This window comes from Salvia hispanica, chromosome 6 (genome assembly GCF_029641045.1).
Source record: "Salvia hispanica isolate PSC_SH4W2 chromosome 6, Shi_PSC_v1, whole genome shotgun sequence".
Taxonomy (NCBI): Eukaryota; Viridiplantae; Streptophyta; class Magnoliopsida; order Lamiales; family Lamiaceae; genus Salvia; species Salvia hispanica.
In genome coordinates this window covers 4,373,228-4,391,336 of record NC_142697.1, presented here as the reverse complement: position 1 = coordinate 4,391,336, position 18,109 = coordinate 4,373,228, and the positions used below count along the sequence as shown (strand labels likewise).

Here is an 18,109-nt window from a genome sequence, read left to right as displayed (position 1 = left end):
GCGTACAACTGACTAATTGGGCCAATGACGATACTGATGCAGCCGGTCCAAGTCACGGAATGGCCACCCCTAACGTACGACGTGGGGTACCTCACGATGAAGTCGGCCGCATCCAGGCACATGCCGACATGCGCCAAGTGGATGCTCATATTCAACTCCAAAAGGATTTAATTGAAGAGTTGTGGGCACGAAAGACTACACGGCGATAGTTTTTTTCTTTATTATGTATTTTTTTTAATGAATGTACTTTTTTTTAAATGAAATTAATATGTCTCGTAAATTTAATTCCGTAATTTATCGTATATTTAATTCCGTAAATTTAGTTGTTTTTTAATTATTTTTACTGCGGCTAGCCTGTGGCCTTAGGCTAGTCTATTTACTTAAAATGATGATGTGGCAGGTGAAATTTTAGTGTTGATGACGTGGCAGGGAGAGAGAGTGGCTGATGCAAAACGTATAGAGAAATTGACTGAACGGAGAAGAAATTCAGAGAAACCCTAGTTTCAATGAAAAACGAAATATTATTATCAAAAATTCAACTCCGGCCCAAAACAAAAGCAACGCTATTTATAAGCGTTTAAAAAACCCTAGAAGTTCATAAGGAAATAAAACAGAAAATTAAAAATTAAAAATAAGCCGATAAAAACAGTAAATTGCAGTTTTCGCCCCCTAAACGATGTCAGATGACCAAAATCCATCGTCCATCATCTCGACCAAGTCGTGATGAGTTCGATCCCAAATTGCGTTTCGCATGTACCGTGCGAATTTCAAATCAATCTGACACCGCCGGCTTTTGCCCGATTTCTACGTTGAAACTGCATCAGTGGCTAGCCTGTGACTAGCTTATCTCCAATTCTTATCTCCATTGGAGATGCTCTTATATATGGATCTCACATAAATAGTGGAGAAAATAAATTTTACAGTTTTTTATTTGTTAATATATTACATTAAAGTTTCTATGAAATTCTCTTTGGGTTCGATCATTTTTATAGAACTTTGACATCAAATTTTTTAGTAAAACTGAAAACTCATTATATTTATGAAAACTTATTCTATTTTCACATTTGTGAAAACTTACACATAACACATAAAAATATTACTACTACTATTTATACCATAATTGCAAGATACACATGTTGGAAAAAGAAGGCAGAGAACACAGAATGAGATAATATTTGTAGCCAAAAAACGTATCAGAAGAAGAAGATGACTCAAAATGACTTATTTATTCCACTAAAATGAGGTGCTATTTATAAGACCTCTAAAAACACAAGGTCAAATTATCATAACTGAAAATAGATAACAATAAGGAACACTATCTAAACAGATACTAGCTAAGAAATAGGAATGCTGAACACTAACAAAGACTTATTTCAAAAGTGAATTCATAAAAACGTTATTAAAGTACTATTTTAGGATATAAATAATTTGATCTCCTCATCTTGCTCAAACAAATCCATGTCATCCTCATTCAAGTGCACCCACGCCTCAATCCCATCTCCCTCTTTGCTTCTCATCATTATAGTCTGGTTCCCACGCGGCCGCTGCGGCCCGACGCCGCTCCAAATCGGCTTCCCCCACCCAAAATCCACTTCATAGAATCCAAACTTGCTCCAATCTGTAAAAGAAACCACAAAGGTCTCAGGTTTAAACACCTCTTTTATATTCTTGTTGCGAACATGTATGATGACATCGCGCCCGTCTCGATGCGGATCTAGTATCTCCTTGTATTCGGCAATGCCCTTCCGCACACCGTCCCTGATCAGATCCATGAGCTCCCCTATCCCGAGCTCCTCCTCAGAAGAAGAAACGCGTCGTGTGAATGAGCCAAACGACATGTTCCCACAAGCGTTTTTAGGAGACGACGCGCTGGTCCTCCCCCGCATGTTGATTGGCTGAAACACGACGAAGTCTCTTCTCTTGCCTTGCGTTGCGCGGTCAACACGGATCAAGGCTTTTGTTATGACGGCACAAGCTACACGAACACCAGACACTGCAACAAAAAAAATCGGATAAGGACACTTTTTAATGCTATTAAAGAAGCTAATTTGTGCATCTAATTTTACCACCAACGCTTTATAAAGTGTTTTAGTGTCCCAAAAAAAAATTAGAAAGCGTCTTTTTATTAAGATAATTTGTTCTGGACGGTTTATTTTGTGTTTTTAATAATTTTCTAACGCTAGTAATTGCGTCTCAATTTTTGATAGTGAGAAGAGACTATTGTTATACTTCTCTCACTCTTGAGCCTCGTTAAGGCCTTTTGTTCGAACAAAAGCCGCTTCACAGCAATCTTTTGCTCCTTTCCTTGACACTTGTTCGAATCCAGCCCGAATTTTTCATCCTTGTTTGGAAGCAACGTGGCGAGCACGAAAGATGGGATGACCGGGACGACTCCTCCATCCGTTTTACTCACGCTCGACCAAGCAGAAAGGAATGTCTCCAGAGATGACACGTCGAAAACCCTATGAGAAACACTGACTGCGATGGTGGCCCCACCGCACGAGAAACGCGTGACCTGGATCGACAGGAGCGGATCATCAGCACCCTCGTCCAGACCAAAGTATTGCTCTGGACAGAGGTGGATGGTGTCGGTCTTCCCGATCATATCCGTTACTTCAACATCGTCTTGAGCTTCTGCTTCGATAAACTCGGCGCCTTGGTCATTGCAATCCACCATGAGATCGGTCTTGATGTATCTTCCGGCGAGAGGGTAAAAGTGGACTAGGGTTTCGGCGAGTGATTCTTCCAACCGGCCGTTGTCGGGGGCCGATTGGTAGCAGAGAACAACAGCAATGTACTTCTTCACAACATGCTGATCTAGAAAGGAAATGTGGTAGTTCTTGAGGTTTTGAGGAGTTGGGGTCAGTGGTTTGATCAACTTGGTGCTGGTTTTGTTGATCTTCATGTTTAGTAGTGGGGTTGTGATGTGTCATGGTTAATTTTTAGCCTTGTATATATACATATAATATTCTTAACTTTTACTCACTCCAATTGACTATATGATTTGATAACAATGTGTGCCAACCACCATTCTAATAAAGGGACTAGGAATACATGTGCTAATGCCAAACCTTTCTATTTACCCCATCCGTCCAACTTTAGGAGTCTCGGTCATTTTTGTACACCCATTTCATAAAAATCATAAAAAATAGTTAAAGTAGTGAAATAGCAGAGTAAGAGAGATATTAGTGTAGAAAATACTCTTATCTACATTATTCTCTCTCTTACTTAACAATTTCTCCACTTTAACTATTTATTATGATTTTTACAAAACGAGTGTGCAAAAGTGACTTGGAATCATAAAGTGGGACGGAAGGAGTATTTGATAGAATAAATGGGAAATGCACGTGCTAAACTTTATGCATTGTGCCAAATGAGTCCCAATCCTTCATAATGACTGTTGGGACCGCATACATAGGAAAGCACATGCTAAACTTTATGCATTGAACAAAATTGTCTCAACATTGATGTATTAACTAGATTTGTCAACATTTGTTTGATCTATGGTCATGACTTGATCATTCTATCAGACCTTGTCGGTTCCTATTCTAGCGTCAAACAAAATAAAGTGATGCAATTCCAGCAATAGACGTCGGCGACGCTGAAAATGTGCCAAAAATGTTGTGTCGGAATTGGTCATTGGACATCGTTTAGGGGCGAAAAAGATAATTTACTTATTTTGAGTTATATTTTTAACTTCCTGGTTTTTGTTTTACTCCGGTTTTATATATAAAAGGCGAGTTTTGGTCTTCTTTTAAAATATTTATAAGTTGTGTCCTTATTCCAAAATATTTATAAGTTATGGGATCAATTTAAATATTTATGGAATAACTAATCACCATATTATATTTATTTATATTTATTTTACATTGTCAGTTACTTTGACAATTATTTTGATGATTATTAGTCTCACTCAATTTAGGAGTTACTTTGTTGACTCACAATATTCAAATTAGTGATTGGACAAAATACAATGGTTCCGTGTTATTTTGTAACTGCCACATTAATGATTCATTTTCAATACTTTATATCTATAAATATGTATAATTTGCAAGAGTAAAAATTTGAGGCAAAAGTAAAAATTTGTTCACATCATGGAATCTATACATATATAAAAGGCGAGTTTTGGCCTTCTTATGAAATACTTATAAGTTTTGTCCTCATTCTAGAATATTTATAAATTATGGAATTAATTTGAATATTTATGAAATAACTAATTCATTGTATGCGCAATGATAAAATTATATACGGCAGTTACATCTTAAATGCAGCCGTTAATTTGTTCTTTATAATTAAGAATTATTAATTGATTAATGAACCTATATAAATTTTAGAGTTATTATATTGAAAGGTCAACTAATTAAATTCTAGGTCTTGTGGACTTTAATATATAAAAATAAAACGCTTCTTATTCCATAAACTTAGATTACGTTTATCAATTATCACTACAGTTCCTCATAAGTAAAAAAAACAAACAAAAATGAATGTAATCATGCAAATTATTAATTTGTAACAGTCACACTTATCATTCCTTTTCAATACTTTATATATCTATAAATATGTATCAATTGCAAGATGCTATTTCATTTTTCAATTTCTCTCTTCACTTCATCACAACTTTCCGCTAAAATATAAATTTGTTCACATAATGGAATTTCTTTAACGATCTACAGTCAGTAATTTTAGGCCGGTGCGTGCGCGTTTATAAATTCATTAAACCTGGACAAACCAATGTAATCTCCTTGGAGTGTGTTCCACGATCGGATGGTATGCATGTCGTTGCTTAGCTTATTACTATTTTTTAAGTCTTTTACTAAAACTAAAATCATACATTGTTTATTTTTTTTGATGCAGGGAACAAGAATTCAAGACACGGTTCCCAGGAATGTACATAATACTTTTAACTTTTTTTCTTTGAATATGTATCATTTGTTAGGTTATAATTTATTCCTCATTGTTTTGTCCCATTGTATCATGAATTCTCTGCAAAAGGAAAAATATTTCTCGGTATGGTTATTACTCTTTACCTATAGTAGTACATTTATGTAATATTATTTTATTTCGGTAATGTTAGTTCATATTTAAGTTTTTCTTAGTTAGATTGTTTTATTTGTTGTGGTTTTGTTTTAATTTTTCCGTCCATGCTATAATAGTTCTTTTTTTCACAAATATAGAAATTGCATAAATTTATGACTATCTATATTATTTTGAAGCTACAACTTTACATATTTGTCGCCAACTTCGTTACTCCATAGTTTTCATGCAAAGAAAACACCTAAACCAACAAAATGATGAAAGGAAGCAAAGAAGACGAAGATCATAAACTATCACATTTGTTTTCGCGCATATGCATCAATCATTAATTTGGAGTTTAAGAAGGAAAATAAGGTTGGGTAAGAGTCAGCGGGATATTGGAGTTTGGGTTTTATTTTATATTTGTTCTTTATTTTGCTATTCTTATAATTGTACAATGAAGGCTGTTCACATATAAGTTTTTTACATTCTTACGATCTATTGTTTATTATTGTCCTCATCATACGTTTTAGTTGTGTATTAAATATTTTATACCAATTTATTATTATTATAGTACTGAAGTATATTTGTTGTAACGATGATATTTTTCTTCAATGTGGAGACCTATAAGTGTCATAATTAACAAATATTTTCATGTTGGTTTAATTTAGAATTTATTTAATTTTACATGTATAATTATTTAATATATTATACAATATAAATATATATTTTTTAATCTTATGTAAAGATTTTATTTTTATTTTATTTAGTTTATTCACAATGTAATTAGAACAAAAATATTATGTGTCGCGCATTGCGCGTGGGCTAACACTAGTTCATGTTAATGTTCGAGTGTTGTGCATGCATGTTAATGTTCATTAAACGTGGACAAGCCCATGTAATCTTCTTGGAATGTGTGTTCCACGATTGGATGGTATGTGTGTCGATGCTTAGCTTATTACTAAATTTTAGTTATTTATCTAAAGCTAAAATCATTCATTGTTTATTTTTCCATGCATGGAACAAGGATTCAAGGCACGGTTCTAAGTAATTTACATAATACTTTCAACTTTTTGTCTATAAATATGTATCATTTGCTAGCTTATAATTAATTTCTCATGGTCATGTCCCATTGCATCACGGATTCTTTGCAAAAGGAAGAATTTTTCTTAAAATGGTTATTACTCTTTACCTATAGTTGTACATTTATTTGAGATTAATTTGTTTCAACAATGTTAGTTCATATTTCAGTTTTTTCTTGATGTTAGTTTGTTTTATTTTTATTAGTTTTATTTCAATTTTTCTGTCCATACTATAAATGTTCTATTTTTACAAATATAGAATTTACATTCTGACTATCTATAATATTTTGAAGCTATAACATTACACATTTGTTACCAACTTCACCACTCCATAGTTTTCATGCAAAGAAAACACCTTAAGCAACGAAATCACGAAAGGAAGCAAAAAAGACGAAGATCATAAACTATCACATTTATTTTTGCGTTTGTGTTTATTATTTATTTTTTATTTTATTTTGCTATTCTTATTATTGTACAATTAAAATTGTTCACACATAGTAATTTTTTTTAAGTCTTACAAACTATTGTTTTTTATTGTTTTATTGTTATAATGTTTATGTTTTATTTGCTTTGTACATCATTTTATCTTGTTCTATATAGTACTATATTTTTTAATTTTTTTATCTTATGTAATGATGTTATTATTAATTTATTTAATTTATATAACATATTGAGAAGTATCGTAATTAACAAATATTTTCATGTTATTTAATTTTGAATTTATTTAATTTTATGTCTATTTAACATATTATTCTATATAGTACTATATTTTTTTATTTTTTAATATTATGTAATGATGTTATTTTTTATTTATTTAATTTATTCAAAATATCTAATTAATAGAACAAAAATATTATGTGTCGCGCATAGCGCGTAGGCTAACACTAGTTTTATAATAATACTCCATTTGTCTTATTTAAAATGAAACTTTTTTCTTTTTGGTTGTCGCATTAAAAATGAAATCTTTCCTACAATGGAAACAACATCATTTTTACTTTTCATCTCTCTTATTATCTCATCTTTAACTCACAAAACAATACTACATAAAATCTCATGCTTAAAAGCAAATGTTTCATTTCTAATAGGATGAAGGAAGTATTTTTGTTTCAGAAAACAAAGGTTTCTGTGATAACCTTTGATACGCTCAGATTTTACACGGTTTTAAGGCCATTATTTGGTCCGTTTTGAGTGTCAAAATTGCATTACATGTCCATAATTTGCATATTTTATCCATTTTGGTATTTTGACGTATTTTGTGATAAATGTGCAAAATAGAGCAGAAAAAGAGCATATAAAGGTGAATTTCCAGAAGCAGGAGCTGAAGGACGCCTAGCGGGCCGCTGGAACAAGTGCAGCGGTCGCTGCAAAGACTCCAGAAGGCTCTGACACTCTCCAGCGGTCGCTAGACCCTTGCCAGTGACCGCCGGGATAACGCGGCGCACGACAACTATGTTCAAACTCAATTTGTCGGCGATCCTAAAGTCCGATCAGGGCGTTCTACACACCATTCTCTTCGTCTTGAAAATAGCTTCAAGATGGTACAAATATTACCTCAATCGAAGTTCTATGGAGAGAGTCATGACCGTTCTACCAAAGTCGCACAAAGCTGTCAACTGCAGTCCAGGCGGAAATTTAAAGAAAGAAAGAAATTATTACCTTGTGAAGCCAAATCTTTTCCTTCTACTATGGGGCACGAAAATTCTATCTTTCCTAATACTTGGAGGAAACTTATTACCAAATTTAAATCCTTCTCAAGACTATATATACCCAATAGCCTCATTCATAGAATTCACCCTTCCATAGCCCCAAGAAGGGGAGCTTTCATAGCTCCTCCTCCAACCCTAATCTTTCACCCTTCATATTTGACAATTAATTTCATAGCATAAATTTGAGAGTTCTTCATTGTGCAAGGGGTTGATGCGGACTTTTCAAGGGTCTTAGGAGCTTTTAGGAGTTACGAATCTAGGATTGACAACCCTAGTGTTAGTAATCTACGCTTGTACCGCATGGGCATAACTAGTGTGACTCGTTCTATCGAAGTATAAACTGTGCTAGGGTATTGTAGCTGGAATTTGTATAACCATAATTGTGAACGCACATCCCTAGAATTCTCTTATCTCTCATATTTTATCTTTGTGATTTAATTGCATTTAGTTGTTTGCTTGCTTTTAATTGTTTTTATTTTCAAAAATCCAAATTCTCTTATTTATCTAGATAGTATTTGAAGCTTAGTGCATAATAGTCAGTTGCAATTATATTCCCCATGTTCGACAACCCGATACTGACCTTTAGCTATATTAGATCTACCCTGTATACTTGCAGGTATTTTTAGTGCTAATAAAAAGTGCATCAACCTCCCAGTTCAGTCATTCTTTATATTATTTTGCGTCATTCTTTGAAATAACAACTAGATAAAATGTTTGGTTGGATCTTGAAGTCTTTAGTTCGTTTTTATAGATCACAACTCAGAATATGAATAAAGATGAAAATGTAAATCAAAATATAAAGTTTTAATGTCAAAAGTTAGACCATCTTCAATGAAGTATGTGGTGGGATATTTATAAACTTGAAGGCTCATTCTTTGATTTGGTAAATAACTACAGCTCAAAAGAGTAGAAATCAACTCAAACTAAGGTTTAGCTTGTGCGCCGCTCGGGGGAATACTGACTTGGTCTCAGGTTCTCAACATTGATCTTGGCAGGATGTTGACTTTCATTCGGCAAGCTATAACGACCCGACCCTAGACTGACGGATATCCTCATAGACCAACACAAGTCTTTACAGCATGCTCTGTCCTTACTTACACGCTCTCTGGGCAGCGGCTTCTAGGGGGTCACCCATCTTAGAATCACTTCAGTCCAAGCACGCCTAACGTTTGAGTTCTTATAAAATGGATGCCATAAAAGAAGATGCATTTGTTGGTATGAGTAGCTCCTACCATATCTGTTAAGCTTTCCTCAAATGCAGTCTCATACATGCATATCCTCATAATCCCTCTAGTTCTGGTGTGTTTCGATTCATTCATGTCCCCCTCCGCTTCTAATGTAGGAACCGCTCATTTTCCATGCCTCTGCATTGGCATCACTTTCCTACTCTTGCCTCGGGCGTTACAGGGTCGTTGGGCATGTTCTCGAATCAATATGTGTTACAAAGCGAGGAGTTGGGTGTTGCATCATCGACTGCTGAACCACTCGGCGAACAATGAGATCAACTCAAAGGACTATTGTGTGTGTCCAATTCATTTTCATCTCATTTCTTTACCTTTTTTCAAGTCTTTTAGGTATCATAACTCAACATGTATATTAAAATACCAACGTATGCAATATGATACCGTAATTCACATTATATATATTCAAAATGAACTAGCCTTAAAAAATACTCCCTCCGTCCCATAAAAATATATGCACTTTCCATTTTCGTCCATCCTGTAAAAATATTAGGGGTGAGTATATTCGGGTTTCGGTTCGATTTTTTGCTAAAACTAAACCAAACCCGAAAAATCGAATTTAGTTCAAAATCCAAAGCGAACCGAAACCCAAAAGCCAAAAAACCGAAAATCGAACTTCAAAAACCGAACAAAACCGAAAAAATCGAAATTTTCAAATAAACTGGAGTATATATTAATATATATATATATATATGTATATATATATAATTTATTTTATTTTATCTATATAGAATATAAATAAAGGGGTGCGTTAAAATGACAACACCTAAAGTAACATCATACCACCATTCCTAGGCAATCATTTGTACATGTAGACGAATAATCAGTTGCCATGTGGCAATCATAAAAAATGCTCTAGGGTAAAATTTCTCGGCCAGCAATATCCAATACGCTACACAACAATTTACAGCAATTGTTTATCGGCCAACAATATCCAATACGCTAGAAAACAATCTATAGGTTGATGTGTAGCGTTTATACTATTGTTGTGTGGCGTTTATAATATTGCTGGATACGTGGTGTCACAGTGTCATTTTAAGATGTGTTGTCATTTTAACACAAACCTATAAATAGGGGTGTGATCAATTGCTAACTCTTCATAAATTGCTAACTACAACTAATTAGAGATCATAAGATGTTTAGAGATCTAGTGGTCTATAATTTGCCATGTGTAAATTTGTTTTTTTATTATTTATATTTAAAAGGATAATTAAAATTCTCAAAATTAGGGTTTTGGATCAAAATGTTATAGTGTATTAAACATATCAATACAATGTCTTGAATATGTCAATACAATTTCGAATTGACATTTTATACATAGTATGTTGACATATTGTGATAACTACATTAACATTAAACTGTTTCATAAAAATCCGAACATATGCAGGTGAGATCTCGTTAGAATCCTTATATAACTATATTTAATTTGATATATGTTGAGTGCAAAAATAATTTAAATTGTGATAGTTATATGCATTTAAAGTTTTGTGATATTTTTCAAAAGTTAGGTGTAACTAATTTGTTAATACCCTTATTTACATTTTTTTACAATGTGTTGATATTAAGAGTGATAGAGTTTGTATACTAGAAATCACGTTTCGAGTGATTGTATACTGTAAATCTCTTATTTTATTTTCCAAGGAATAAAACAGATTATTTTTGTCATAATGTTGTTATGTTTTACATTTAATGGATGTTCATGCATGTTTAAATGTATAAGTTAACTTAACAAAGTCTATTTACATTTTTTTACAATGTGTTGATATTAGAAGTGATAGAGTTTATATACTAGAAATCATGTTTCGAGTGATTGAATACTGTAAATCTCTTATTTTATTTTCCAAGGAATAAAACAGATTATTTTTGTCATAATGTTGTTATGTTTTACATTTAATGGATGTTCATGCATGTTTAAATTTATAAGTTAACTTAACAAAGTCTAAGTCTTTGTTTTAGTAGACCGGTTATGGGCGGCGTCCACTTTAAGGTAACACGGTCAGTCCTAAACAAAGAAAAAGAAGAATTTCACAACCTAGATGAAATTAGACTATCCATCGAAAAAGGTTGCAATGTCAGTCCGCATATTTCTAAGCCATACTGAAATAAGATGACATTGGTGTGGTATAGCACTGAACGGATCTAACAACAAGACTTGTCCTTAGGCTATCTACTGAAAGGCGAGGTCTTGATAAATATTTGTTTCTTAATCAATATAGGTTAGCATTGAGTATACGGTATTGATTATGCATTACTTTGACTTATCAAATGGTGTGGGTTTTTCGTACCCCAATAAACCTGATATATTGGGTAGTGGTGATTAATATCTAGCGGTGCTAGGATTGCTATTATACTGAATCGTGCGCGAGGAGAGTCTCGTTTGATAATGTCCTCAAGAGGAGTGCGAAACAAGGTTTTATTATTCGGAACCTAGCTAGTTGGAGTTTAATTACTCTATGAATAATAAATAAGCGTTTCATGCTAAGTCCACTCTTGGAATTAATAAGAAGTTAATTAATTAAGTCCATAGCAGACATTAATTAATTAATGGACATTTTTATCTTAAGCGCGGGAAATGAAAGTTAAAACGAAAACCCGGATTACTTATAATTTCGGATTTGGATGGGGAGAGTTCAATATTACTTCTGTAGTGGCTGCTCGTAATATTCCAATTAAGCTTATATTAAATTGTGAGTTTAATTTAATTAGTAAAAAGTAAATTGGATGAGCTCATATCCAAAACCTTCCATAGATCCCTGTCTGGGCCCAAAAGGAACTTAATATAAATAGGAGAATAAAGGAGACAGAAATCATAAGTTTTAATAAGCTAAAATTTTCGTCCCCCCCCCCCCCCCTATTGAGAAGGGTTCGAAATTTTCTCCTATTCCAAAAGGGATTTCTTTTGTCTTCTTTATTTAAGTCCTAGTATTCTGGTGAGATCAGCCCACACTGATATCGGAGTACAGTTCGGGAACCAGAGAGAAGATTTGTGGTCTAGTATTCAAAGCGTCACGTGGAGAAGCTGCTAGCCATCTTCAATTCTTTGGAGAATTAATTAGGTATTATTTCTGCTCCGTAGAAAAGCATGTTTTAGGTTTCAATATTCTTAAAGCATGATTAATTCAAGTTATGAGCATGATACATATGAGAATTACACGAATAGATTTTGTCTAAATAATCCGCTAAATAGATCTGATTATTATGTGATTTATTTGTGCAATTAATAATTGTTAAATTATGTTAATCCGTCGCACCGCTTCCACTGCCAGTTCCTTCAAGGAGTTGATTGATCTTGGCCTTTGATTTAAAAATCTAATGCATATCATCTAGTTGTAGTTAGCAATTTAAAGAAGAGTTAGCAATATAACTCACCACCTATAAATATATATAATATAAAATTAATAGCATATATATAATACATATTATATAAAATATATTAAAAGAATATATATTATATGGTATATGATATAATATATTAAGTTAATAGAGTAAATATGTATAATATTATATTTAAAATATAATTCAGTTTTTCAAGTTTTTTTTTTTTGACCGAGCCGAACTGAACCGAAAAACTGAAATTTTTATATTTTTAAAATCGAACCAAACCGAAAAATCGAAAAAACCAAACTGAATTTCAAAATTTCGGTTCGGTTCGGATATTCGGTTTTTGATTTATTTTTTTTTTGCTCACCCCTAAAAATATGTGCATTCTATTTCTGAAAATTTATATCAATTTAATAATATAGGTCTCACTATCCACTAAAATGACTTTAACTACCATTCTCCTTCTTTCTTTTACTTTACCATACCATTCTTCTCTCTTTCTCTTACTTTACCATACCATTCTTCTCCCTCTCTCTTACTTTACCAATTTTGTCTTAATTCTCGTATCATATCCGTTGCACCCTTTTTCTTTTACGGAGTGAGTATAAATTTCATGTTTATTAGAAATAAGCTATCAGAACCCTCTATCTACGAGATGGAAAAGATCAAAACCTAGGAAATTTCATTGCATTGTAGCACAAAACTGGCAGAATCACGGTAAATGGTTGGCCAATAGAACCCACTTTGTAGGATTTTAATGGCGGTCCGTTGTACTCCAAAGTGTCCTCCAGTTGGTGACGAGTGGCATCTTTCTACTATGGTTGCGCATCTTTCTACTATGGCTGCTCAATCTTCTTGTGGTACGCACCTCCTAAGAATCGTATCTGCACAGCTCTTAAACAAGTAGGGCTTGTCCCAAACATAAGATCTAATATCTCTATAGAATATCTTCCTTTATAAGGGGTGAGATCGGGAGGGTGTACCTTGGCTGCCAAATAATTGACAAAATCGGCATACCATGGAAAAGTAGCTTGAGTGTGGAACAAATGCTCATCAGGGAAGTCCTCACTGATTTCTCGCAATAGGTCTTCTCCTTCCACCGGGTGCTCTAACCATGACAAATGATCTGCCACTACATTCTCACATCCTTTTCTGTCTCTGATCTCGACATCAAACTCTTGGAGTAGTAAGATCCACCGGATTAGCCTTGGCTTCGCCTCCTTCTTTGCAAACAAATGTCGAATAGCTGCATGGTCAGTGTAAACTATGGTCTTAGTTCCAACAAGATAAGCCATGAATTTATCAAAAGAATAAACTATAGCGAGCATCTCCCTTTCTATAGTCGTATAATTTTCTTGTGCAGAATCTAAGGTTCTGCTAGCGTAATAAATGACCATGAAAATCTTATCTCTCTTCTTCCCCAAAGCGGACCCAAGAGCTATATCGCTTGCGTCACACATAATTTCAAATGGTTGGCTCCAATCTGGGGTGATGAGGATGGGCGCGCTCACTAAAGCCTTCTACAAATCTTCAAATGCCTGCAAACAATCAGACGTAACATTAAATTTCACATCTCTTTCAAGTAATCTACAAAGAGGCTTAGAGATTTTTGAGAAGTCCTTGATGAATCTTCTATAGAACCATGTGTGTCCCAAGAAACTTCTCATGGCCTTCTATAGAACCATGGGTGGCAATCTCTCAATGGCTGTAATCTTAGCCCGATCCACTTCTATCCCTGCAGAAGATACCTTGTGTCCTAGAACAATACCTTATTTTACCATGAAATGACATTTCTCCTAATTAAGAACAAGGCTAGTCTCGACACATCTTTGCAAACCCATAGCCAAATTTTCAAGACAATGATCATAAGATTTGCCAAAGACAAAGAAATCATCCATAAAGACTTCCATTACCCTTTCAATCATATCATCAAAAATCGCCATCATACATCTCTGAAAAGTAGCAGGAGCATTACAAAGACCAAAAGACATCTTCCTATAAGCATATATCCCATAAGGGCAAGTAAAGGCAGATTTATGTTGATCCTCGGGAGCAATTGCAATTCGATTATAACCAGAATAACCATCTAGGAAACAATAGTAATCATATCCCTCTAATCTATCAAGCATTTGATCAATAAAGGGCAAAGGGAAGTGATCTTTTGGCTGCATTTAACATCCTATAATCAATGCAAACTCTCCACCCTGTAGCTACTCTTGTGGCAATCATCTCACCATCCTTTCCGGGTACAACAGTCATCCTCCCTTTCTTAGCTGCTACTTGCGTAGGACTAACACATTCACTATCTGATATGGCATAGATAATTTCGGCATCTAACAGCTTAATTACCTCTTTCCTAACTACATCCTGCATGATTGGATTAAGTCTACGCTGGTTTTGCACATGAGGTTTATGCCCTTCCTCAAGTAAGATCCTATGCATGCATGTGGTTGCGCTAATCCCCTTCAAATCACTAATAGACCATCCTATGGCGGACCTATACTTGTTCAAGACACATAGCAGCTTTTCACATTCCCTATCACTTAAGGAAACAGATACAACAATGGGGTAAGTGCTATCTGGCCCTAGAAATGCGTACCTGAGGTGTTCGGGGAGCGGCTTCAATTCCACTTTAGGCCGGACCTCGTGGCATTTCCAATGCTTTCTTTATCTCTTCCTCTTCCTTGGGGGTTCGCAATGGCAAGAATGTATTCCCCAATTGAGGGATTCTTTCGGGGAGTACCTCAAGCTCTGCAATCATAGCACATACATTAGCGTCACAAGAAGAAGGGTCAGTAGTTGGAGTGAGAGAATTCGATAGACACGATTCCAAAGGGTCCTGGTTTTGATGATAAGTGACTTCTAATTCCCCCACGCAATCCGTGACCACTTGGATGACATTGTACTCTTGATAGCCTTCTGCTCCTTCCTTTCCATGGAACTTCAGGGCGTCATAAATGTTGAAGGTGATGCTTTCATTATGGTCAACGTCAGCTCCCCCTTCTGAACATCTATCATGGCCCCTCCGGTTTCTAGGAATGGTCTCCCAAGTATCAAAGGTACCTTCTTGTCCTCCTGCATGTCCAACACTACAAAATCAGCGGGAAAAATGAATTCACCGACTCTTACTAAAACATCCTCAACGATCCCCCTTGGTGTTGTTGTTGTTCTATCTTCCATCTGTAAGGTGATCGAAGTGGGGCAGAGATTGTTGATAAAGCTAATTTCATGCATTGGTTATGGGGTTAAATTCAACAATTTCTTGGGTCTAACACAACTTTTAAGCCAGGTGTAGAAGAAATCGCCAAATCCAGGAAGGAAGGAAGAAAATTACATGGTGAAGGAATCTGGCGGAAAAGTGAGCAGAAAAAGGAAAATATTACTAGACGGAGGAGATTTCTAGATGGAGGGTAAAAAGGAAAATTCAAGAGAAGATTCTAGAAGAACAACTCCACGCTTATAAATAAAGAGCACGCAACACACCTGATGGGGGATATCGGAAATTCATGGGATTGGGGTTCGTGTTTTGAGTTGCTATTGTGTACCACCGTCTCCACGTGAGGCGAAGAAACAATTTACCGCTTTCATTTTTATTTCCGTTCTGAATTTCCCCGATTTTCGCTGTTCGAGCTTGGCGTTTGTTTTGTTGAGTCCTTGTTGAATTCTTAATCGTTTAGCTATGGAAGTTTGTGTTATGTTTTCGTTTTATATTTACGTTGATTGTTGCTTTACTTTGGATGCTTATCGCACTTGATTTTGTTTTGTTGAAGTTGGATTGTGTTGTAATTGTAGTTGTGGTTGGATTTGGTTAGATCGGAGTGATCGGAGAAGGAATTTGCTATGGTTTGTTGTGGATGGCTTGGATCCAGAGCGGATGAAGCATCCGATGTTTAGATCTGTTAAATTCTGCATGGATTTTGAAGTTTAGTTCTTGTTTTCTCATTTACCTCGTCTAGTGGTAGTAGATCTACTCTATTTTCTTAGTTAATCGTAATTTGATCGTTCAATTAGACATGCTCTGTTCCGATTTGATGTTTTACTATGTTTTCTGCATTTGTGATCACGAATCGTTGGTGAAGATGAAGATGGATGTTAGTCAAATTCATAGTTAGTTATTTGCAGTTTTTCATTCGTACCTTTGCTGTTTTTGGAAATGGTCCCCACGGTCTGTTCTTCGTCTGTCTAGTCATTTTAGTGAAGTTGTTCACTAGGTCTGGTAAATTTCGTCGCTGAAGTGTTACTCTGTTTAAATCTCTGTTTTCATCATGCATGCTTTCGTTATGTTTTCCTTTTACTAGGTCTAGCTGTTAGAATAGATCATTTGCATTTCCTGAGTCTAGTAGTTAAGTTCTCAACCCAAATTTGCGTGGCAGCAGCCAAACCAGTCCAAAGTCCTCTTAACTCTCAATCGCGTCCTATCTATGTCTGTGGGTTTGACCCTTACTTCTCTATGCTAGTTACAGTGTAGTGGGTTGGGGTATTATTTTCCTTGACAGCGGGCTGAAGGTGAGTCCAACGACCGTAATCTTCCTTGTTATCGAATTCCCAGACCTTGTAGTCTAGTGGATTTCTTTGACCTGAGGATTATGAATTAATTGATATGTGTTGTGCTCTCAGTCCCGACCTATCAATTGTCAATGTCGAGCTCCCAAATCACATAACGCCTTACCCTCTACATTATTTCCCAAAACACAAGATAGAGTAAAACACCCTGCATCTTTGTGCTTGGTAGGTAGCCCTTTCTAGAATATAGCACTGCAGTTCTCCGTAAGGTTCATTGTCTCGTACTTTCCCCACTTCCTCTTCTTAGCCACCACATCTTTCAAGAATTTGGCATAATTGGGCATCTGTTGCAGTGCTTCCACCAATGGAATGTTGATGTGGACTTTGCTTATTGCCTCCAAGAACTTGTTAAATTGGGCATCAAACTTCTTACTCTTCAATCTCTGGGGATATGGGATGACGGGAGCACTGGAGGAGACCGGATCTGGGATCTGGATCTCGGGTAGCGAGCCACTGCGAGGCACTGCAGCGACCGCTGGCGGCTGATCAGAATCGCTCTCTAAATCCGGTTTTGCAACCTGGGGGTTTTCTGGCGGACCGCTACGAGGTGGTGCAGCGACCGCTGGCGGTTGATCAGCGGCCGGCCTAGAGTCGTTCGGCCCCTTTTCTCTCTCCTTTCTCCCCCTTCCTGGATCCGATACTTCTAGAGGTGGATATGTAGTCCCACTTCGGAGCTGCACGGCATGACAGTTTCCCTTAAGATTGATTTCTGGTAAACTCGGAAGCGTTCCTGGCATGTGCTTGCTCCCTATTGCGTGGCCAATGCTCCCATGTTGAGTTCCAACTCCCCCATTTGCATGGCTAGGGTCGCCAGACCTTGCTCCAATAGGCTCGTGTTCCTTTCCAGATTAAGCAACTGTTGGTTTGTCACCTTCCTATTTTCCTGGATCTCGATGATGCATACTTCCAGTATCTCGTCCCATTTGGAGGGTGTTCGGTCCTCCATTCCTGCACAAATTTCAGAATTATCATCAATATAAAGATCCTGTGCGTCATATGAGAAATTAGAGCAATCTGGGTTATAATATGATCCCCCCTTGGTCGGGGCTGTAGTACTCCTGGTAGTATCCTTCCAGCCGCTCATCAGAGTATGGACTCTCCATTCCTGTGAAGAGATCCATTAAAGTAAAAAGAAAAAGAAAATGAAAATAGTAAAATCCAAAGTAGCAAAAGTATCTGTTGG

General features: G+C 35.7%; 2 protein-coding genes across 2 annotated transcripts; both read right to left on the bottom strand.

Annotated features, from left to right (window-relative positions):
* Nucleotides 1-1,136: 1,136 nt before the first annotated feature.
* Nucleotides 1,137-2,921, bottom strand: LOC125203195 (pelargonidin 3-O-(6-caffeoylglucoside) 5-O-(6-O-malonylglucoside) 4'''-malonyltransferase). The gene is made up of 2 exons (XM_048101501.2): nucleotides 2,230-2,921; nucleotides 1,137-1,993 (listed from the first exon to the last, which is right to left on the bottom strand). The coding sequence occupies exons 1-2, from the start codon at nucleotides 2,903-2,905 to the stop codon at nucleotides 1,413-1,415; spliced, it is 1,257 nt and encodes a 418-aa protein (XP_047957458.1). The 5' UTR covers nucleotides 2,906-2,921; the 3' UTR covers nucleotides 1,137-1,412.
* Nucleotides 2,922-13,199: 10,278 nt separating this feature from the next.
* On the bottom strand, nucleotides 13,200-17,663 carry LOC148923098 (uncharacterized). The gene is made up of 6 exons (XM_089061391.1): nucleotides 17,120-17,663; nucleotides 15,107-15,438; nucleotides 14,567-14,730; nucleotides 14,201-14,481; nucleotides 14,046-14,098; nucleotides 13,200-13,883 (listed from the first exon to the last, which is right to left on the bottom strand). Exons 1-6 carry the CDS (start codon nucleotides 17,661-17,663, stop codon nucleotides 13,200-13,202), a joined length of 2,058 nt encoding a protein of 685 aa, XP_088917517.1.
* Nucleotides 17,664-18,109: the final 446 nt, after the last annotated feature.